Consider the following 21,716-nt stretch of genomic DNA (forward strand, 5'->3'; position numbering starts at 1 on the left):
CTCACAGAACCAACTATTTTATTACACTGTGGGTGGACTGGGGCCTGTGGAGGGCAGGGGGATGGGTGGGGGTGTGATGTCTGAGAGCCCTGGGGCATGTGGGGAGGATACAGAGCATCAGGCTCTGTAGGCCGGGCCTGTGCACTCTTGGGGGAAGGGAAGAGGTGGCTCCTTCCCACTCCTCTCACCCATCCCCACGGCATTAAATAAACAAACAGGAACTCTATACAGCACAAAATATACAGGGAGGTCCTACCCCCCAGCCCTCGACAGCTCTGAAGGGCAGGGCTGGGACCTCCAGCTTCTGACATGGCAGCTTTGAATAGGAAACAAAACTCCAACTTCTTCAGAAATCCCAGGCAGACAGGTCCATCTGTGTGTGGGACTCCGGGTTCAAAGGTTTTCTGCTCCTCCCAGGCCCTGGAGCTTTCTCAGGAATGAGAGGCCTAAGCTTAGCTGAGACATCTTCCAGAGGGGCTGGAGCCCTGGGCTCAGAAGCAAAGTGGGCCTGGGAAACAGGCTAGAGGAGTCTGGTCCCAAAGACTTCCTCAGCCCAGGCTTCCATCTTGGCAGAAAGGAAGGAGGGCCAGGCGAGAGCTGAACAGAACCTGCGAGAGCCCTAGACTGAAGGGCCAAGGCAGCCCCAGGCTCAGAGGGGCCGGGTCGTGTGGTTATAGACCAGGTGCTCCGTGTCCTCTGTGGTGGAGACCATGGAGCTGGAGGGGGAAGGGGGTTGGGGGTGAGGGTGGGGGTGTCTGTGGAAGTCCTTTCTCTGGTTCTTGAAGAAGCAGTAACCCAGTATGGCTACCACCACCACGATGCAGATGACCAGGAGTACTGCAATGGCCACCTCCACGGAGCCTGGGGGGAAGAAGAGGCCTAATGGAGGAGCTCCCAGGGCCTGATCAGCTCTGATGGTCACCCCCCTACTCTCTGTAGAGGGGACCAAGTCAGATGGATGCCAGGTGTGGAAAGGCCTCCAGCGTAGGAGCAGTTGGGCTCCATTAGGAGCTGAAGGAAGGGCCTGGGGCTCTGACAGCAAACATCTGATACGCACTTTACTGTGCTTCCCTCCTCTGCCCATGGCAGGTATCACTACTGACTATGACTCTCTGTCCCTTTAGCCAACCTCAGGATCCTTCTGAACACAGATTTAGGCAATCATGTGGAGGTGATTCTTGAGATGATACCTACTCGTTGGTGAGAGGGCAGACAGGACTTACCTACACTAGGAACGGGGCTTTCCCGCCGCAGACCAAAAACATCCTTCTCTACAAAATGATGACGAGAGAGACAAATGAGTACTAAAGGCTCTGAGACTCAGCTGCCCCTTGGTGCCCCCGACTGTCCACTGCCATCCTCCCCTACCCCCATTCCAGGATTTTGATGATGTGCTGTGACCAGCCTGGGCCCCTGGGACAGAGAAGAGTACTCTAGCTCAGTGTTTCCCCTCCCCATCTTCCATCCCCCTGCTGCCCCCCCACTGCCCAGCTTACTGGAGATGCCACGACAAGACTCAAGACACTGCTGCTCCTCCTCAAAATTGTTCTTGTTGCCATAACAACCACCATAGGTAAAGCGGGCGCAGCGTTCACTGAAGGGGTTGTAGTACCAGCGTGGGATGTTCTCCAGGCAGTGGCCTGTGTCTGGCAGGTCCACACAGTGCCCTGGGAGGTAAGGAACAGGCCAAAGGGGGAGTGAATCCATGTGGAGCCTCCCTGCCACCATCCACCAGGCTGAATGTGGATGCTGAGAGCCACCTCCTGACCTGCCTCATGTTGAGGAAGGTGAGAGTCAGTGAGGGCCTCTGGGGCCCCAGAAACACACAAATCCTGGACAACAATCTTAGGCACAGAAATAGCCCACATTGACTCCCGTAACTGTTGTTTTCAATTTTCTTTCAGCTTTTCTGATTGTGTCAAAGTTTCGGTTTTCTCTCCAGCAACAGATGCTCTATCTTTTAACAACGAAGGCTCAGGGTCTTATCCCTGACAGGTAAATGTCCAGAGAAAATTAATTAATGTTGTTTTATTATAGTTATTCTAATAGTTTCTTTTTTTTAATGTTTTTTATTTATTTTTGAGAGTCAGAGATAGACAGTGTGAGCAGGGGAGTGTCAGAGAGAGATACAGAATCCAAAGACAGGCTCCAGGCTCTGAGCTAGCTGTCAGCACAGAGCCTGACGCGGGGTTCAAACCCACGAACTGTGAGATCATGACCCAAGCTGAAGTTGGACGCTTAATCGACTGAGCCACCCAGGGGCCCCTCTAGTAGTTAAGTTCAATCTGTAGCATGTAACAGTGGCTTCCCATGTACGCTATGGATGTGAAATTTCCTTTAATACGTTAAGTTAAAAACGTACTTGATTTACAGGGAAAATGGCAAGTAAATAATCCCTCAGTGATATGTGGGCATGGTGTTAAAAGGATGACTGATGCCTGGGAAACATGAAGCCGAAGAGAGCCTAGGAGCCCGCCAGCTTTCTACCTGCAGTCTGGTACACACAGCGGGCCCCTTCAGCACCCTGAAGTGGTGAATGAGGATGGCAGTGCCAGCCTCTATCCTGCCCCTGGGTGCCTAAGGAGGACCTCACCTTTGTCACTGGGGAAATGGATGTTCTGGAGCTCCTCGAAGCCACTGGTGTCTGCAAAGATGAAAGATCAGAGACCCAGGCCCAAACAAGGGTCTTGCAGGGGTGCAGGACGAATGGCCAGGCCCTTCCCCTGCCGCCGCCCACCACCCCTCCCTCTCCCGGGCCTCACATTTCTCACAGGTGGCCTCGTCGGAGGCATCGGGGCAGTCGGGAGTGTCGTCACACTCCAGGAAGCTGTCGATGCAGCAGCCATTGCTGCAGCGGAACTCGGTGGGGTGACAGGTGCCAGAGCACACTGGGTGGGGCAGGATGGTGTTGAGGGTGAGGTCAGGCTCGAGCATAGGTCACCAAGTACCAGAGTCCATCATCTACCTGACCTTCTCTACCCCAGCAGAGCATAATGACATGTCCCCTACTCCCCTTCTAGCACCCACCACCCGAATCCTCCTACACACAAACTGGGGAGTTCCTGATAGGGTGCTAGGCTGCAACGGGTGGGGTGCCTGTGGTCCTTCCACACTCTATGAGGGTAGGAATGGGCTGGGCAAAGGGAGCTCAGACGGGCAAAGACACGACCTGGCTGGGGTGAGGGGAACAGAGAAAGGAGCAAAGCCCACCTGGACGGTGCCTGTCCATTGAAGGGCCTGGAGAGAGAAAACAGACAAGTGAGAGTAGTCAGGCCCAGGTCCCAGCAAGGATGAGCTGATGGGGGTGCCTGGGAATGCAGGACTCCCACGCCCACTGCCCTGACGACGGAGGGACCACACACCCTGGGGGAAAGTCACCTGAGTTCCCAAGCTACCTGGTAAAGGCCCACCTCGCACATCCCGGCAGGCTAGCTTGCACTCTTCTTCCCGAAGGTAGTTGTTCTTATTGCCCAAGCAACCTCCATAAATGAAACTCTTGCAAATCTGTTCTGTGGGGTCGTAGTACCAGCGGGGGAAGGAACCGCGGCAGCGGCCCACCTTGTTGGATGCGAGGCAATATTCTGGGGAAGCGGGGAGGAAGGAAAGCTTGTGAGGGGGCTCTGTGGGGCCCCATCATCAGAGAGGGCCAGCTCTAGGTACTGCCTCTCTGCCACCTCCCTTACCTTCTGTCTGCTTGGCGGACAACACAGTAACTGTGACGTTGGTCGTGCTCTCTGGCTGGTCTGAGTTGGCTGCTGTCAGCTGGAACAGGTACGTGCCTTCCTGGAGTCCCCACAGCTTCACCTGGTCTGTATTCTTCTGTACACAGGAGTAGCCATCAGACTTGGACCCCTGATGGCACTCAGCTGTCCCAGGTCCTCCCAGCCACACCCCCACACCCACAGGGAGAGTAGAGGGACTTGGTATTAATTGTATCCTCAGCTTCTATCCACCCGAACCATCTGGAACCTCAGGTTGGCCACTGGCCCTGGAAAGGAAACCTTGGAGAACTATGGTGGGGGTCAGGGAGCCAGCCTAGTGTCTCACCTCTACTCTGACATCCGTGTCACCCTGCAGTAGGTACCAATCTGTGTTCTCCACACCCTTCAGCACCAGGGGATCCTGGGGCTGTACCTTCAAGTCTATGCCTGTCCAGGCCTTGGGGATCCAGGACCCTGAAGGGGAAGGTAAGGTAAGATCAACTCTCCCTGAATGGACCAGAGCTCTCCTGGGATGGGGAGCAATATGGGCCACACCTAAACCAATCTAGGACTCAGCAGCCTGCATGGGGCACAGGCAGGAGCTCACAACTATATCATCACCTTGCTCTCGATTTAGCTAGTCTTTGTTACACTGAAGATATTTTTAATGTTTTAAAACCTACTTTCTGAAGAAAAATACTGAACAGCATGTGCCATTTGATCCCATTTAGGAGAAAAATATATATAGGAAAGGAGTTTATTCCCATTTTCTTTATTTAAGTTTATTTGAGTGAGAGAGCACGTGTGCTTGCACACACGAGTTGGGAAGGGGCAGAGAGAATCCCAAGCAGACTCCTTGCTGTCAGTGCAAGAGCCTCAAGTGGGGTTTGATCTCATGAACCGTAAGATCATGACCTGAGCCGAAATCAAAAGTCCGATGCCTAACTGACTGAGCCGCCCAGGGCTCCTATTTATTTATTTTTTTAAAAGTAGGCTTCATACCCAGTGCAGAGCCCAATGTGGGGGTTGAACTCATGATTCTGAGAACAAGAGTCGACACTTAGTTGGCTGAGCTACCCAGGCCCCTCCTCCATTTTCTATAATAAGCAAGTACTTGTGCTAAGTACTTTAAAAAGTTAAAGTAATATTTTTGAAAAGCCACATAAGTAAATGTGTAACTAACACCATTACCCCTCATTCTGTTGGTCTGGATTGCTGCTGACAAGCTGTCCTGGTAGAACCGTAAGCACAGAGTCCCTGGGCAGCAACATGGCAAGGCTTGGTGTCCTAGAGTACGTAGCCGTAGGAGGAGGGTGCCGCTGCCACCTCAGACAGACTCTGCCTCCCATTACAAGGGGTGTTGAGGGAATCACACCCTCCCTCAACTGGACGATGACTATGCCCGAGGCTTCCTCCAGTCTCAAGTTAGGGGCTGGAGAGAACCAACCATAAAGCAGAATTCCTGCCTCTAGTATGCTGAATGGTTAGACCCAGAAACTATGGTTGTGTCTAACCTCCAGAATTTGTGACTATGACCTTAACTGGAAAAAGACTGTTAGCAGAATTAATGAAGTTAAGCATCTCCATATGAGATCATTCTGGATTAGCTGGGTAGGCCCGAACCAATGACACGTGTCTTTATAAAAGACAGAAGAGGAGAAAACAGGATGAAGGAAGGCCAAGTGAAGACAGGCAGAAACTGGAGTGTGATGTAGCCTGAGCCAAGGACTGCCTGGAGCCCCCAGGAGCTGGAAAGGTCAAGGAAGGATTCTCCTTTAGGGTCTTTAGAGGGAGTATGGCCCTGGCAACACCTGGGTTTTGGACTTTTGGCCTCCAGAAGTGTAAGACAGTAAATTTCTGTTGTTTTGAGTAATCTAATATGTAGTAATTTGTTTCAACAGCCATAGGAAATTATACACTGCATTGGACTCCAGTCCAGTTGGGCAGATAAGGCCTAACACCAGGAGGCAACATGGGAGAAAGGACCCAACAAGAGGAAACTGTGTGATGCGTGTACAAGAAAAGGAAGTGGACATGCAGAGAAGGGAGAGGCCACAGCAAGTCAGAGGAAATAGGGAAGGCTTTCTTGAGAAGGGAGAAAGGACTTTTTTTACCTTTTAAAAAATTAATCTAATTATTTTTTACATTTATTTTTGAGAGACAGAGAGAGACAGAGCACAAGTGGGGGAAGGATAGAGAGCAAATGAGACACAGACTCTGAAGCAGGCTGACAGCACAAGAGCCCGGGGCTCAAACTTAAACTGTAAATCATGACCTGAGCCGAAGTCAGACACCCAACTGAGTGAGCCACCCAGGTGCCCCTATTATTATTATTTTAAATGTTTATTTGGTTCTGAGAAAGAGAGAGGGATGGAGACAGAGGATCTGAAGCAGGCTCTGCACTGACAGCAGAGAGCCTGATGTGGGGCTCAAACTCATTATCTGAGATTATGACCTGAGCCAAAGTCCGACGCTTAACTGACTGAGCCAACCCTGGTGCCCCAATTTTATTATTTTTTAATGTTTATTTATTTTTGAGAGAGAAAGAGACAGGGTGAGCAGAGGAGGGGCAGAGAGACAGAGGATCCAAAGTAGGCTCTGTGCTGACAGCAGAGAGCCTGGTGCAGGGCTCGAACTCTCGAACTCACGAGATCATGACCTTAGCTGAAGTTGGACACTTAACTGACTGAGCCACCCAGATGCCCCAAGAAAGGAATTTTTAATTCTTTTGTTTTTGTTTTTATTTGGTTATTTGTAGGGAACAATGTGCGGTGCTATTGATAACAGCAGAAAACATGAGCCAAACGAAGGAATTGGGTATTTGCAAGGTGGGTCTGGTGGAAATTGAAGAGACCGGTCAGGATGAGACAGACCTCAAAGGGCTCTCAATGCAGGGCCAGATCATGTGGACACAGCAGAAATAATATGTCAATATTTAACAACTGGCAGTACAGGAAGGGGTCACACATGGCCATGATCAGTGGCACAGAGTTCTAGAGACCACAGCTGCACCAGACATTGACCTCCTAGATGTCTGATCGAGGTCCAGGAGTCTGTAGGGAGGGGCTGAGGGCCCAGGCAGCAGCTATCTATCTCTCTGTTTGGAATGACTTATATGGAGCAAGGAGGCCAATCAGTGGATCAGAGCAACAGTTCAGGGCATATGCGAAAGGAATGGAAAGGAGGATGTGAGAAAAAGCTTTCCGTGTCTAACAGGCACTGGGAACTGGGAAAGTCACGGCACAGACAGAAGGGAAACCAGATCTAGAGAGAACCTGGAGTTCAATCACAGAGAAGGTGAACTTGAGAGAGGGAAGACCATTGAAAGAAGTGACTAGCAGGCAGTGGAGGTGTGCGTGGGGACTCCTGAGAAGCTAGAGTTGGACACAGATATGGAGTTGTCTTTATTAACAAGCTGCCAATAGTTTATTTTGTGACATGGGGCAAGTACCTAAAATTCAAATTTGTGTCCAATAATTGGAATACACCTTCACCTACTTATTTACATATTGTTGACAGCTGCTTTCATATTACAACAGGAGAGCTGAGCCGCTGGAACAGAGACTGTATGGGCTACAAAGTGTTTAAATATTTCCTATTTGAACCTTTACAGAAACTTTGCTGACCATGGATCTCCATCCCGTACCTTCCTCATCACCCTGCCACAGCTGCATTCTTGCCTCTTTGCGGATGAAAAAAATGACACCAGAGAGGTTAAATGACTTGCCCAGGGTCACTCATTTTCTGAACAGCAGAGTAGGGATCTGAACTCTGTTCTATCTGACTCCATGGCTCATGGTCTTTATAAAACACCAGGCTACAGACCACTCACCTACTTAGAGGAGTGATTTTGATTGCTTTTCATTGATTACGTTCATTGATTTGATTGCTTATCTCAGGGTTGTTTTTAACTTAGGTAATCCATATATATGATATAAAATTCAAAAAGTACAAAAGAGTTGGGGTGTCTGGCTGGCTCAGTTGGTGGAGCATGAGACACCTTGATTTCGGGGTTGCAAGTTTGGTTGGGTGTAGACATTACTTAAAAAATAAAATCTTGGGGCACCTGGATGGCTTAGCTGGTTAAGTGTCCGACCTCAGCTCAGGTCATGATCTCACAGTTCATGAGTTTGAGCCCCACGATGGGATCCATGTTGATGGCGTGGAGCCTGCCGGGATTCTGTCTCCCTCTCTCTCTCTTCCCTCCTCACTCTCTCTCTCTCTCAAAATTAAAAAAAAAAAGTTAAAAGTAAATAAATAAATAAAACTAAAACCTTACCACCATCACCCCCCCCCCCCCCCAAAAAATACAAAAGAGTAGTGAGTATTAGGTCTTGTCTTTTCTTAGTCTTTTTTCCTTAACCTCCCAGGGTCCCTCACTTGAGGCAACCATTCTTACTATTTCATATGTGCGTGTGTGACTATCAAGCGACAGCATTGAGTTTATAAGCATGCAAGTTCTTCTTTTTGTTTTTCCCACACTGTATTTTGGAAATTGTTCCACAGCAACATGGAAAGAGTTCCCCCGTTTCAGTTGCACAGTACTCATTATATGTATGCATCATAATTTATAGCTTATTTAGCCAGTACACCAGTCTCCTCTTGACTTAGATTCTTTCCTTTTTTCTTTTCCTCTTCCTTCCCTACTAAGAACCAAACCATATTGCTTCAGGGCTTATTATTATTATTATTATTATTAAAACACCACTGCCATATCCAATTATAAGACGCGTTGACAGACATTGAGATTGTTTCCGATTCTTTGCTATTATACACGATGCTACAATGAGTAACTGGCTGGTAAGTTGGTTTACACACGTGTAAGTATAGCCGCAAGATGAATTCCTACAAGTGGAACTGTGTTGAGGATTATGTGCACTTACAAGTTTTTTGTTTTTGTTTTTTTAGTTTTATTTATTAATTTAAGTAATCTCTCCACCCAATGTGGAGCCTGAACTCACAACCCCAAGATCAAGAGTTGCATGATCCTCCGACTGAGCCAGGCAGGCGCCCCCATTTACAGTTTCGATGGACATTGCCATACTGCCCTCCACCAAAGCTCTACAGAAGGTTATGTCAAGTGTAAGTGAGTTGAAAGGAAGAAGAGAAGGTAAGAGATAAGAACGGCTGGTAGGAAGCTGAGTCACAAAGATTCCTCTTTGATGAGGCAGAGAAAGGGAGCCAATGGGGGATTCACAGAGGGTAGACCCAATGGGGAGAAGACCAGGACCTACAGAGACAGCAAACGGATGGGACGAGAGGGCTTCCATAAACATGTCATACAGGTGCAGAGGCCTAGAAGGATGAGAAAAGGACTGGGGTTGCAGGGCCTGAGAAGAAATAAAACTGAAAGAGCAAGAAAGAAAACTGCCTGTCTGGGATGAACTGTACTAAGGGGGCTTGGCTGGCAATCAGTAGCGGGTCCAACAGGGGCAGGTTCTGAGGTGACCTCTAAGAGAAAAAGCCATGGGGGCAGTGAGCTGGGGGGCACCCATGCCTCCCTCCTTGTGTTTTTCAGAAAGTAATCAGCTGAAGACAAGACTCCTTGGGAGTCCACCTGGCAGACAGGCTAGCGCCACCAGCCCCCAGGGTGGAAGTGGACAGCAGAGTGATGCACCTTGGGCCAAACCAGCAACATCCACCCAGCCCCAGGCCCCAGGAGCAAGGGGCAGATGCCCCACCCTACCACTCCCTACTTCCCATCCCCAAGAGAGCAAAGGGCCAGAGTGGCAATAAAGAAGTCCTTCCCCAGCTGCCAGGTCTGAGGACATCTCCAAGAAACATAGACTCCACCTCTTAAGCCACTCCTCCAACAGAAAGAGGGGGAGGCCAAGTGAGGGGAGAGAAGGAAGCAGCGAGATGTTCTGGGGGCCCCAGGAATCTGGAGTAGATGGGCCACAAACAGGGAAAGGGAAACAAGCCAACCCACCCTGGGGAGGATTTCTATACCCAATGAAAGAATCAAAGGTTTAAAGGCCCTGAGCGCCTAGGTGCCCACCTTGCCTGCCTTGGTCCACCCTAGCCTCCAGGATGGTTTTATCCTCTGTTCTTTCTCATCTCCAACCTCTAGCCAGGCTCAGGAAAACAGACTCCTTGATCCCAAACAGTGCCCCTGAACCCCCAAAGCACTGCAGCACCCTTAAAATGGCCTGGAGCTCGCCCTACCCAGTTCCCTACCCAGTTCACACCCTACCCAGTTCCCTAAATGACCCAGGAAATCCCCACTCCACCCTATGTTGTGCCAAACAGGCCAGCCAGTCTGGGGTGGGGGAGTTTCCAAATGAGAAAGTCTGGTCACAAGTTCCTGTGGCCCTATCCAGCTCATCTCCCCGACCAGACCCCAGAGTTTCAGGTGCTGGCCCTGGAGTAGAACCCCCACGGACCCTCTGTCAGAGCAGGAAGGCACAGCAGCTCAGGTCAATCAGAGTCATCACCACCTACACTCTCTGCTACTTCCTTGTGGAACAGGCTCAGGCCCCGGCCCAGTGGGACTCAGGTGTCCCAGCCTGCCCCAGAGATGGTGCCCACTCTCCCCCTCCCCCATCCCTCCTCTCCTCAGACACCCAGTAGAGCTACCGGAAGGATACGGGGAAGAGTGGGTCCTTAACCTGACAGAGAGTCTGGCCCAGGAAAAAGCTGGAAAGCCCCTTTTCCACTTTCCAGAACTGAGACCACCCCCAGATTGAGACCTGAGCTCCCCGGTCTCTGGTTCTATTATCTGTTGGGCTATCTTGGGTCAGAGTGCTAGGTTTCTACCAAAAAGGTGGTCTTGTGTGAAAACCAGCACAGGACTTTTGAAGATCCGGCCAGGGTTGAGTCCCACGTCTCCCATTTACGGGCAGTGATATCCTGGGCAAATTATTTAACATGGGAGTCAGTTTCCTAATCTAAAAAGTGGGATGACGACTAATAGCACCCTTTTCAGAAGTGGTTGTCATGAGGCCTAAGTCAGAGGCTAAGTGGCACAGCAATCAGTAAACTATAAAGTGCTAACAGAGGTTATCAGTTGTGACCCATCCCTGCCCTGGAGCCCCACCTGGCCAGAACATCAGACGGAGAAAATGGGGAACGAAGTTCTCTGGAGGGGCCCCAACCCCCAGCTAACTGCTCAGCCACAGGAGGAAGGAGGAGGAGCCCCCACTTTGCCCTCATCCCTGGAAGTAAACAAGGTGAGCAGACCTTGTAGCTTGGTTATCACATCCTAAGCTGGGAGAGCCCTGCCTGGCTCACCCGAGTACACACACGCACCTGCCTGGACAGCTGACATCCCTCCCCTACCAGGTATACATACTAGTAGGCTGACTCACCCAGCAACCCTCCTCACCCCCACCCAGAGCCTCTGGCTACTGTGCCCACGACAACACCCCTTCCCCTTTTAGGTCACCCCCAGGCTGGGCTTGTTCTTCGGCATCTGGGGTCTTGTAGTTGTCCCTACACCGCCAAGAGGCCAGTAGGTGGGAAGAGGGGGTGCAGAGAGATGCTAACCAGGCCCAAGCCCAGTAGTTGAAAAGCAGACTATCCTTCCCCAGGCTCACTTGATAGGGCCTCAAGGTACCTAGCACAGTGCTTGGCCAGGGGTGTCTAGCTGGTCACCTGGCGGCCTCCATACAACTCACTCCCTGACTTAGCATATGAGGGCCAGCAATCAGGAATTCGTAGGCGCTGCCTCCCGTCTCCCAAACACACATCCCAGAGCACCAGCCCACTCAACATCCTGAATTAGGGAGCCAGAGGCTGGGTTCTAGGATGTCACCCCTCCCCACTCTAGTTAGCCTGTCCTTTGTTTACTGTTTATACTGCCTACTTCTAAGGAGGAGTCAGGTCTGAATGAGACTGTCCTCCTCACTCCTTTCTGATGCTCGCCTCCCCCAGGACTCCATTACCAGTTCCTTTTCTGAGTCTCCCCAGATCCATCCAACCCGGCCCCCTCGTCCTTACCTCCAAAGCCCTGGGTCCGAAGCTCGCGGTAGGAGCGGTAAACGTCCCGCGTGAGGTAGTTGATGAAGCCCTCCCTGGGTGCGAACTTGCACACGAAGTTCTGCTCGTAGAGGCAATTCATTAGGAAGCAGGCGGCAATGGCGTCCTCCCCGCCGTCGGGCTGCAGCTCCACCAGCGCTAGGTTGCAGTTCTGGGTGGTGCAGCAGGCGCGCACGCAGTCCCAGCCGCGGCGCACGGTGGGGGAGCCCAGGAAGGTGGCCCCATTGCCGACCGAGGCCTCGGTGTCGAGCACAAAGGCAGGCACCCCGGCGGTAAAGCGGTCCAGGCAGGCGCCTCCCGCGCGCAGCCCGGGGGGCGCAGGCGGCGGCCCGGCCTCGGTGCTCAAGAGATCGAGGGCGCACAGGAGCCACACGGTGACCGCTGGGACGCTGGCCTGGGAGAGACGGGTACGGGCCATCATCCTTCCCGGGGTCGTTGCCCTCCTCCCCACGGGGGTCACCTTCACTGTGCGGGCCTCTGGGCTCCAAGGGTGCTTGAGACCTGAAAGAGGGGAGGAGACGGAGGAGGAGACACACCGAATCAGCCAGAGACTTCAAGGGAGGCGGGCAGGCCAGGAGGAAGTCGAGAAGAGGGCTGGGAAGCACCCCGCGCCCCGGGAGTGAGGAGGGGTACGGGGGCCCAGCCCTCCCACGCCCACTCCGGTGACCCGGCCGATCGCGGACCCCTAGATGGACGGCTAAGGAGCTCACGTACCCGGAGAAACGCAGCAGCGCAGAACAAAGGGCCACACATGCTCCGAGCCCGCGCCGTCCCCGCCTCGCGCTCCGGGGCCCGGGTTACCTGCGCAGGTGAGTGGGGTGGGGCCGCCCCTGCAGAGGTTCCGGTCCCGGCTTCCTGCGCGGCTCCAGCCCCCGCTTCCGCCCCGGTGCCGGGTGCGCTCGGCCACGTCCTCCCCCGGTTTCTGGTGAAACTGAGTCAGTGCGGCCGTGGCNGCCCTGCCGCGCTCCGCGACTGCCGCCCCACGTCCCCGGACCCCCTTCCCGCCGGCTGCTCCCGGCACCGTGTCGGAGTCCGGGCCCTGGGCGGCGCCCTTCGAGGCTGCTGCTCGACGCCGGCCCCGCTGAGGCCAGCCTCGTGGCGGGGCCCCGCACCCCAGAAGTGCATCGGATCACTGGCCTGGACCCTGCAGCAGACTCGTCCATTCGGGGGTCCGGCACTCTGGCCTCCCTTTCCGGTCGGGGCCAGCATTCCCGGCCCCAGGCCTGAGGCGCTTGAGAAGGAGCTGGGGGAGGAGAAATGGGGCAAAGCCCGACGCAAATGGCAAACGATCTCGCTGCCGTCGTCAACCCTCGAGAAATCCTTTTCATCTCGTGGCGGGAAGAGATTGCAGAAGGGGCTGCACCTTTGGTAACTGGAATCCCGGATGCCTGCTCCAGCGTCACCGCCCTTGCCAGCTCCAGGAAGCCCTCCTTTCTGCCAGAGTGAGCAGTTGAGGCGATTTCCCTCTTCCAGGTTTCCTGCTTGACCGCAGTGGTTCCATTTTGTTTGAGGTCCTTCCTTGTGCTAAGGCTTACATTCAGGTCTCTGTCAGAGCTGAGTCCCTGTTAGCGCTCATTGGTCTGCCGCCTCCTTCCCTAGAGCACAGGTTCCCTCTTCTCTGTCACTAAGAGGGTGCTCCTGGTCAAGAGCTGGTCGTCCTCTTCCACAGGAATGCCATCCTTGGAAGCTAGAAGCTCCAGCTCGCCGAAGTAGTTGAGATAATGACCCTCACAGAACTGTGGGCTCCTTGAAGCCTGAGTGAAGAATTCCTCTTAAAGACCGTTTTTACAGAACAAGGTTGGTCCTCTTGAAGTTCTCCCAAAAAAGAGATTCCGCACGTTTTCATGACGATCTAACAAATCCCGCCCAGTGGGAACGTTCTTCCTAATTTCTCATCTAGAGCAGCTTTACCTTCCAGGTCCTGTAGCCAACCCTCTGATCATTTTCCTGGCTGACCTGCAACGCTCCCCAGCTGCCTACCTTGTGAGTGTTAGGGGTGGGAATCTGGGATCTCTCCCCCTTCTCTGGATTTTCTGCTTTTTTTTCTCACTGCCCCTTGCACAGTGGTGGACACAGAACACTGATGTTATGTTGAGAATGCAGCAAAAGGTTGTGCAGTTACTGGGGAGAAAGGGTTTTGTTGTGAGCTCATTTCTGTCTCCCCCAATACTTTATACATACAAGGATCCTAATGCAGGACACTATGACCTTATAGTGACGTTCCTGACCTTATAGTGACGTGACATAACCATAGATTTATCATTACATCCATCTACACCTGTATTTTTCAAGCACTGACAATGCCCAAGCGCTGTTCTTAAGTACTTCCCACACATTGCCCCATATACTCAAACCAAGAAGGTCGGTACTATTGTTATCCTCATTTTACAGGTGAACAGACAGGCTCAAACAGGTAAAGTAGCAGGTGGCAGGTTGAGGATCGCAGTCTAGGCAGACCAATTCCATTGCATTAGCACCTAAACCCTGGTCTTTGTGCACTTGCAACTCTGTCAGCTGGACCTTCCACCCTCCCCACCGATTTAACTTACCAGAAACAAAAACTCACTTTCAAGTGGTGGGCAGCCCCCTTTAGTTAAGATGCTGGCACAACTAGACATAATTGCTAATGCTCACAGCTACTCTGAGAACAGTCTCCACTTTGCAGAGAAGTTCACTAACTCCATCGAGGCCACATAGTGAAGAGTGGGAGGCAGGGCTAGATAGGGCTTGAGTGTGTGGACTTCAGACTCAGGCTCCTGGGCTTAACTCTCACCTGCCACTTACTATCTGTGTGGCCTTTGGCAAGTTATTTAGCCCCTCTGTGCCTTGGTCTCCTTGTATATGAAGTGGGGCCTCATGGGTTATTATGAGGATTTAATGAGTTATTATAGTAAAACATTTGATACCATGAGTGCCCAATAAATGTTACCTGAAAAAAGTAACAGCAAGATTTTTATTCCAAGTCTCTCTAACATCAAAAACGACACTTTCCCTACCACTTTATACTGCTTCCTACTTACTGAAAAGAAAAACTACACATGAGAGGAAGAAAGACTCAGATAGTCCACCCAAGTGGTGAAAGTGATGGCATTTGAATGGCAGGAATATGGGGTAACATTTTCTTCTTCCTAGTTTTTTTTTTTTTTTTAATTTTTAACATTTATTTATTTTTGAGAGACAGAGAGAGACAGAGCATGAGCAGGGGAGGGGCAGAGAGAGAGGGAGACAGAGATTCCGAAGCAGCCTCCAGGCTCTGAGCTTTTTGTCAGCACAGAGTCCAACTCCGATGTGGGGCTCAAACCCATAAACCATGAGATCATGACCTGAGCCGAAGGTGGACGCTCAACCGACTGAGCCACCCAGGCACCCCTTCTTCTTTCTAGTTTTTAAATTATCTTCCAAGTTCTCTTTAGTGAGCTTCCACAATGAAGACAGAAATATATCCTGACAATCTCCACATTCATCATATTTAGCCCCAAATTGCTCTTCTCTCCACATTCTCTTCTGGTCTCATTTTTCCTGCCACTTTGGAGTTATCTGTGCCCTCTGCCTTTCCTTGGGCTTTCCCTGCAGACATCCAGCTGGCTCCTGGGCCCTCCCTGATAATGGTACTCCCTGGGCCACATCTATCCCATTGTCTACTGCTGCTACCCTTGCTCTGGGCTCTGTGCCAGTTTGCACACTGCATGAGGTTCCCTCCTCCAGCCCTGCCTTCGTATGCCCTTTACCTGTTCAGACCCTCAGTGACCCCAACAGCATCTCTGGCAGTGTGCACAGAGCCAGCTGTTCTCTGGATGGATTCGTAAAGTACGCTTTGTAGAGAAGCAGAGAGTGTCAAACCTGTTGAGGGCTTAGCTAAAGGCGTTCCCCTTACATATAGGAAACTGAGCTCAGAGACTTGTCCTTGATTTGTTCAGAGACACAGAGCTCATGTGTGGCAGAGGCCACCTGCAGACTTAAGGTCTCAACTGCCAATCTTGTGCCCTTTCCATGATTCTACCCTGCCTTCCTGCAAAACACTTCCAAATGATATGGTTTTCTCATTGTTTATTGCAGGCCCCAAGAAGATCTGTCTGGATGAGTTAGCTCTTTTGTTAGACCATGTGGCTCACCCTCCCTCTGTGAGCTTGGAGAAGAGTAGGACTGGGTTTATGATACTGGCTTCATTCTTTTTTTTTTTTTTTTTTTAATTTTTTTTTTTTATTTCTAGGAGAGAGAGAGAGAGACAGCATGAGCAGGGGAGGGCCAGAGAGAGAGGGAGACACAGACTGAAACAGGCTCCAGGCTCTGAGCTGGCAGTCAGCACAGAGCCCGACGCGGGGCTCGAACCCACGAACCGTGAGATCATGACCTAAGCGAAAGTCGGACGCCTAACTGACTAAGCCACCCAGGCGCCCCAATACTGGCTTCATTCTTATGTGCCGTATCCCCAGAAACAACCATTAGTCTTAGGATTGAGTCCTTTGGTGAGACTATTCAGTCCTTAACACCACTGCTCGAAACGGAATGCTGACTATCTTGTATCGGATGGTGATCTGGTGGTTTTTATAATAGGTGTGGTGGGTCGGTCTACAGCGATGGCTAGCAAAGATGGTAGATCCTACTTTATCTTCCCGTATGTGCACACTGCTCCTCCCACCAAGAGGTGGCATCTGTATTCCCATCCCTTTGAATTTGTAACTTGCTTTGACCGACAGGACATGCAGAAGTGATGCCCTGTGACTTCTAGGGTGTAGCCTTGTGGCTTGCATTTTTCCCTCTTAGAACCAGGTGTGATACATAGAAGCTTGACTCCATCCAGGAGAGAGAGGCCACCTGAAGAGAGCCAGCCCCTGGATGATGTGACAACGAAGGGAGAGAGAGGAGTACAGCTACCCCGCAGGCACCCCAGGTGAGTAGCTGTGTGAAGCCATCTTCTATCCTTAGCCTCAGTTGAGCTGCCCGGCAGAAACTGCCTGCACCTGCCAGGCCCTGCCCAAGATGCAGATTCATGAGTAAATAAATGGCTGTGTTTGTTTTACGCCTTTGTATTTTGGGGTGACTTGTTATGTGGCAATAATAACTGAAATGGAAGGATAATATATTTATAGAATAAATTTTAGGTTTAATTCTGTAGTGATCATAAACAATACATTTTATTTTATTTTTTGGTGCCAAAACCCAGGAATGAATAAAGAATAAGTTTTAGAAATAAATTTCAGTTTTGGGGTGCCTGGGTGGCTCAGTTGGTTAAGCGTCCGACTTCGGCTCAGATCATGGTCTCACGGTTTGTGAGTTCGAGCCTCACATCGGGCTCTGTGCTGACACCTTGGAGCCTACAGTCTGCTTTGCATTCTGTGCCTATTCACTCTCTGCCCCTCCCCCACATGTGCTCTGTGTCTCTCTGTCTCTCAAAAATAAATAAATGTAAAAAAATTTTTTTAATAAAAAAAAGAAAGAAATTTCAGTTTTAATGATCTAAGTCAGGCCACTGGCTTAGGTGAGGCCATTGTGATTGGTCCAATCTTTATTTAAAGGAGACAGGTCTTCTCAGATACTACTATAGCCTTAAAGAGGCATTTTAATTTTTTTCTTAATGTTTATTCATTTTTGAGAGATAGAGACAAGAGTGAGAGCTGGTGAGGGGTGGGTGTGCAGAGGGAGAGGTATACATAGAATCTGAAGCAGGCTCCAGGTTCTGAGGTGTCAGCACAAAGCCCAACGTGGGGCTCGAACTCACAAACCACGAGATCGTGACCTGAGCTGAAGCCCGACACCCAACTGACTGAATCACCCAGGTGCCCCTTAAATTTTTTTTTAATGTTTTATTTATTTCTGAGAGAGAGAGAGAGAGAGAGACAGCGTGAGCAGGAGAGGGTCAGAGAGAGAGGGAGACACAGAATCTGAAACAGGCTCCAGGCTCTGAGCTAGCTGTCAGCACGGAGCCCGACATGGGGCTTGAACCCACGAACCATGAGATCATGAGCTGAGCTGAAGTCGGCCACTTAACTGACTGAGCCACCCAGGTGTTAAAGGGGCATATTATTTTTATTTTTGTTTATTTTTAATTTTTAAATGTTTTATTTATTTCTGAGAGAGAGAGAGGGAGACAGCATGAGCAGGGGAGGGTCAGAGAGAGAGAGGGAGATATAGAATCTGCAACAGGCTCCAGGCTCTGAGCTAGCTGTCAGCACAGACAGAGCCCGACACAGGGCTGGAACCCACAAACCGTGAGACCATGCATGACCTGAGCCGAAGTCAGACGCTTAACCGACTGAGCCACCCAGGCACCCGAAAAGGGTATTTTAAAAGAATTATATACTCATGTCAAAAATGCTCACATATATTCCAGTGTGGTAGGTGACTTCTAAATTGCCACCAGTGGTCTAGACCTTCTGGTATTCATGCCCTGTGTCATCTCCTCCCTTTGAGTGTAGCTGGGCCTAGTAAATGCTTCTGATGAATAGAAAACAGCAAAAGTCATGGGATGTCACTTCCTAGATTAGGTTAGAAAAAGACTGTGACTTCTATCTTGCTTGCCACCACGTTCCTCTCATGCCCTGGCTCTAGTGGAAGCTAGCTGCCATGTGGTGAGTAGTCTTCTAGAGAGGTTCTTGTGGCAAGGGACTAATGTCTCTGAGCAATAGCTCTTGCCAGCACCTGACTTACAGCCTTCTGAGAATCCCTTACCAGAGGAGCCAGCCAAGCTGAAACAGTGATATAATAAATACTTAATTGTTTTAAGATGCAAAGTTTTGGGATAATTTGTAATATATATACATGTATATATATATATGTATACATATGTGTGTATACACACATATATATATAGCTAATATATTCATTAACTGAAAAAAATAGGATATCAAACATTTGTTGGTAGAACTTTACAGAGAGCTAATATGACCATAAATATCAAACTCGCCTACAATTTTACATACCCTTGTAGCTCCACCTCTAGAAAGTTCTCTTAAGGGAAAAGAAAAATCATGGAATACTAACAAAGGACTAGTTACAGGGGTGTTCAGAACAGTACTGTTTATAATGGCAAAAAAACTGGTAGCAATCCATATATCTAATGATAGGGGATTGAGTAGCTATATCATGAAATTGCTGCTAATAGAACAGGTTGGAATCCACTAGTGAGTCTTTTTTTTTTTATTTCTAGGAGAGAGAGAGAGACAGCGTGAGCAGGGGAGGGTCAGAGAGGGAGTCACAGACTGAAACAGGCTCCAGGCTCCGAGCTGGCAGTCAGCACAGAGCCCGACGCGGGGCTCGAACCCACGAACCGCGAGATCATGACCTAAGCGAAAGTCAGACACTTAACTGACTAAGCCACCCAGGCGCCCCTCCACTAGTGAGTCTTGAAAACAAACTGACTTGCTGTCAGCATTTGAAAAACTAAAATAAAATGCAATAGAGTTAAAAATATCAGAGTAAAGGTAAGTTTTTCTTCATAAGAAAATTTTCATTTCAGCAATCCCTACCAAAATAACACGAGCGTTCTTCACAGAGCTGGAACAAATGCTCCTAAAATTTGTATGGAACCAGAAAAGACCCCAAATAGCCAAGGCAATCTTGAAAAAGAAAATCAAAGCTGGAGGCATCACAATCCTGTACTTCAAGCTGTATTACAAAGCTGTAATCATCAAGACAGTATGGTACTGGCACAAAAACAGACACTCAGATCAATGGAACAGAATAGAGAACCCAGAAATGGACCCACAAACGTATGGCTAACAAATCTTTGACAAAGCAGGAAAGAGTATCCAATGGAAAAATGGCAGGCTCTTCAGCAAATGGTGTTGAGACAGCAACATGCAGAAGAATGAACCTGGACCACTTTCTTACACCATACACACAAATAAACTCAAAATGGATGAAAGACCTAAACATAAGACAGGAAGCCCTCAAAATCCTATAGGAGAAAACAGGCAACAACCTCTTTGACCTTGGCTGCAGCAACTTCTTACTTGACATGTCTCCAGAGGCAAGGGAAACAAAAACAAAAATAAACTATTGGGACCTCATCAAAATAAAAAGCTTCTGCACAGCGAAGGAAACAATCAACAAAACTAAAAGGCAACCTACAGAATAGAAGATAATTGCAAATGAAGTATCAGATACAGGGTTAGTATCGAAAATCTATAAAGAACTTATAAAATTCAACACCCAAAAAACAAACAATCCAGTGAAGAAATAGGCAAAAGACACAGACGCTTTTCCAAAGAAGATGGCTGACAGACACATGAAAAAATGCGCAACATCACTCATTATCAGGGAAATACAAATCAAAACCACAATGAGATACCATCTCACACCTGCCAGAATTCCTAAAATCAACAACTCAAGCAACAACAGATGTTGTGGAGATTTTGCAAGAGCATGCAGCATGGCCCCAGTGAAGCTTAATGGCACACAAATGAGTTAGGCCCATTATTTATGTGTAAGGCTCTTTACTGACATGTTGATGAGAATGCAGAGAAAGAGGAACCCTTTTGCACTGCTGGTGGGAATGCAAACTGGTGCAGTCACTCTGGAAACGGTATGGAGGTTCCTCAAAAAATTAAAAATAGAACTACCCTATGACCCAGCAGTTGCACTACTAGGTACTTATCTAAAGGATACAGGAATGCTGTTTCGAAGGGGCACATATACCCCAATGTTTATAGCAGCACAATCAACAATAGCCAAAGTATGGAAAAAGCCCAAATGTCCATCGATGGATGAGTGGATAAAGAAGATGTGGTATATATATATACACACACACACAATGGAGTATTATTCAGCAATCAAAAAGAATGAAATCTTGCCATTTGCAACTACGTGGTTGGAACTAGAGGGTTCTATTATGCTATGTGATATATGGAACTTAAGATACAAAACAGATGAAGATAGATGAAAGGAAGCAAAGATAATATAAATACATGGAGGAGGACAAACCATAAGAGACTCTTCAATATAGAGAACCAACTGAGGATTGCTGGAGGGGTTGTGGGTGGAGGGATGGGCTAAATGGGCAAGGAGCATTAAGGAGTACCCTTGTGGGGATGAGCATTGGGTGTTATTTGTAAGTGATGAATTACTAAATTCTATTCCTGAAATCATTATTACACTATATGTTAACTAACTTGGATGTAAATTTTAAAAATAATAATAAATTTTTCATTTCATGTTTATATATGTATGCATTATGATATTAAATAAATTCCTTACTCTCAATCATGGTCTGAATTTTCTTTTGTGGCCCAAATTTTGAAAAACTCTGCAGTGTTACAAAAGATATGTACAGGGGCGCCTGGTTAAGGGTCCAACTTTGGCTCAGGTCATGATCTCACGGTTCATGGGTTTGAGCCCTGTGCTGGGGCTGACAGCTAGCTCAGAGCTTAGAGTCTGTTTCAGATTCTGTATCTCCCTCTCTCTCTGACCCTCCCCTGCTCACTCTGTCTCTCTTTCTCTCTCTCAGAAATAAATAAAAACAGGGGCGCCCGGGTGGCTTAGTCGGTTAAGCGTCCGACTTTCGCTTAGGTCATGATCTCGCGGTTCGTGGGTTCGANTAAATAAAAAACATTAAAAAAAAATTTAAAAAAAAGAAATAAATAAAAACATTAAAAAAAGATATGTACAAAACTACTTAATGATACTAAAAGTATTCAAAAGGTATTAAATTATAAAATGGCTTGCATATGTTACCATATGATCTAATTTCGTGGAAATCCAAATCAAACAAAGCTCTGTGAAAAATGAAAAATAAATTTACCAAACAGATCATTCAGTGTTTTCTTCTTTATCTATATTTAAAAATTTTCTACAATGAATATGTCTTCTTTAAACATATTTCTTGGGGCACCTGGGTGGCTCAGTTGGTTGAGCATCCGACTTTGGCTCAGGTAATGATCTCACACTTTGTGAGTTCGAGCCCCACGTAGGTCTCTATGCTAACAGCTCAGAGCCTGGAGCCTGTTTTGGATTCTGTATCTCTCCCTCCTTCTCATTCTCTCTTTCCTTCTCTCAAAAATAATAAAATAAAATATAAAATAAAATAAAATTTCTTGAATA

General features: G+C 48.8%; 2 protein-coding genes across 10 annotated transcripts in view; one reads left to right on the plus strand and one right to left on the minus strand.

The window, feature by feature from the left end:
* Positions 1-12,626, minus strand: SPINT1 (serine peptidase inhibitor, Kunitz type 1). Of its 5 annotated transcripts, none has more exons than XM_077764664.1 (11): positions 12,480-12,626; positions 11,640-12,179; positions 4,048-4,175; positions 3,684-3,819; positions 3,396-3,581; positions 3,211-3,237; positions 2,763-2,888; positions 2,594-2,644; positions 1,497-1,667; positions 1,224-1,271; positions 1-861 (listed from the first exon to the last, which is right to left on the minus strand). In XM_077764664.1, exons 2-11 carry the CDS (start codon positions 12,097-12,099, stop codon positions 650-652), a joined length of 1,545 nt encoding a protein of 514 aa, XP_077620790.1. In that variant the 5' UTR covers positions 12,100-12,179; positions 12,480-12,626; the 3' UTR covers positions 1-649. The 5 variants fall into 5 exon arrangements, with proteins under 5 accessions (XP_077620790.1, XP_077620791.1, XP_077620789.1 ...); XM_077764665.1 differs by having other exon boundaries at positions 3,411-3,581; positions 12,393-12,626; XM_077764663.1 differs by having other exon boundaries at positions 12,393-12,626.
* PPP1R14D (protein phosphatase 1 regulatory inhibitor subunit 14D) overlaps positions 12,423-21,716 on the plus strand; it is a 26,736-nt gene continuing 17,442 nt past the window's right edge. The window contains exons 1-4 of one of the 5 annotated variants that reach the window (XR_013335257.1): positions 12,423-12,487; positions 13,348-13,661; positions 16,443-16,569; positions 18,826-20,838. The gene's annotated coding sequence lies outside the window, so the exon portion shown is untranslated. Of the gene's footprint in view, positions 12,488-12,635; positions 13,662-16,442; positions 16,570-18,825; positions 20,839-21,716 lie in introns of those variants that run through there. The other 4 variants (XR_013335256.1, XR_013335254.1, XR_013335255.1 and 1 more) reach the window with 4 other exon arrangements.

The sequence above is a fragment of the Crocuta crocuta genome, unplaced genomic scaffold, assembly GCF_008692635.1.
Source record: "Crocuta crocuta isolate KB4526 unplaced genomic scaffold, BGI_CrCroc_1.0 scaffold102, whole genome shotgun sequence".
In the NCBI taxonomy this organism is placed as follows: Eukaryota; Metazoa; Chordata; class Mammalia; order Carnivora; family Hyaenidae; genus Crocuta; species Crocuta crocuta.

Bases quoted from the DNA above. Each gene is read 5' to 3' on its own strand.
- SPINT1 (XM_077764664.1), bottom strand. From the start codon at position 12,099: ATGATGGCCCGTACCCGTCTCTCCCAGGCCAGCGTCCCAGCGGTCACC. The intron at 4,176-11,639 runs GTAAGGACGAGG...CTTCCCCTTCAG, and splicing joins TCGGACCCAGGGCTTTGGAG to GGTCCTGGATCCCCAAGGCC. The intron at 2,645-2,762 runs GTGAGGCCCGGG...TCATCTTTGCAG, and splicing joins CGAGGCCACCTGTGAGAAAT to ACACCAGTGGCTTCGAGGAG.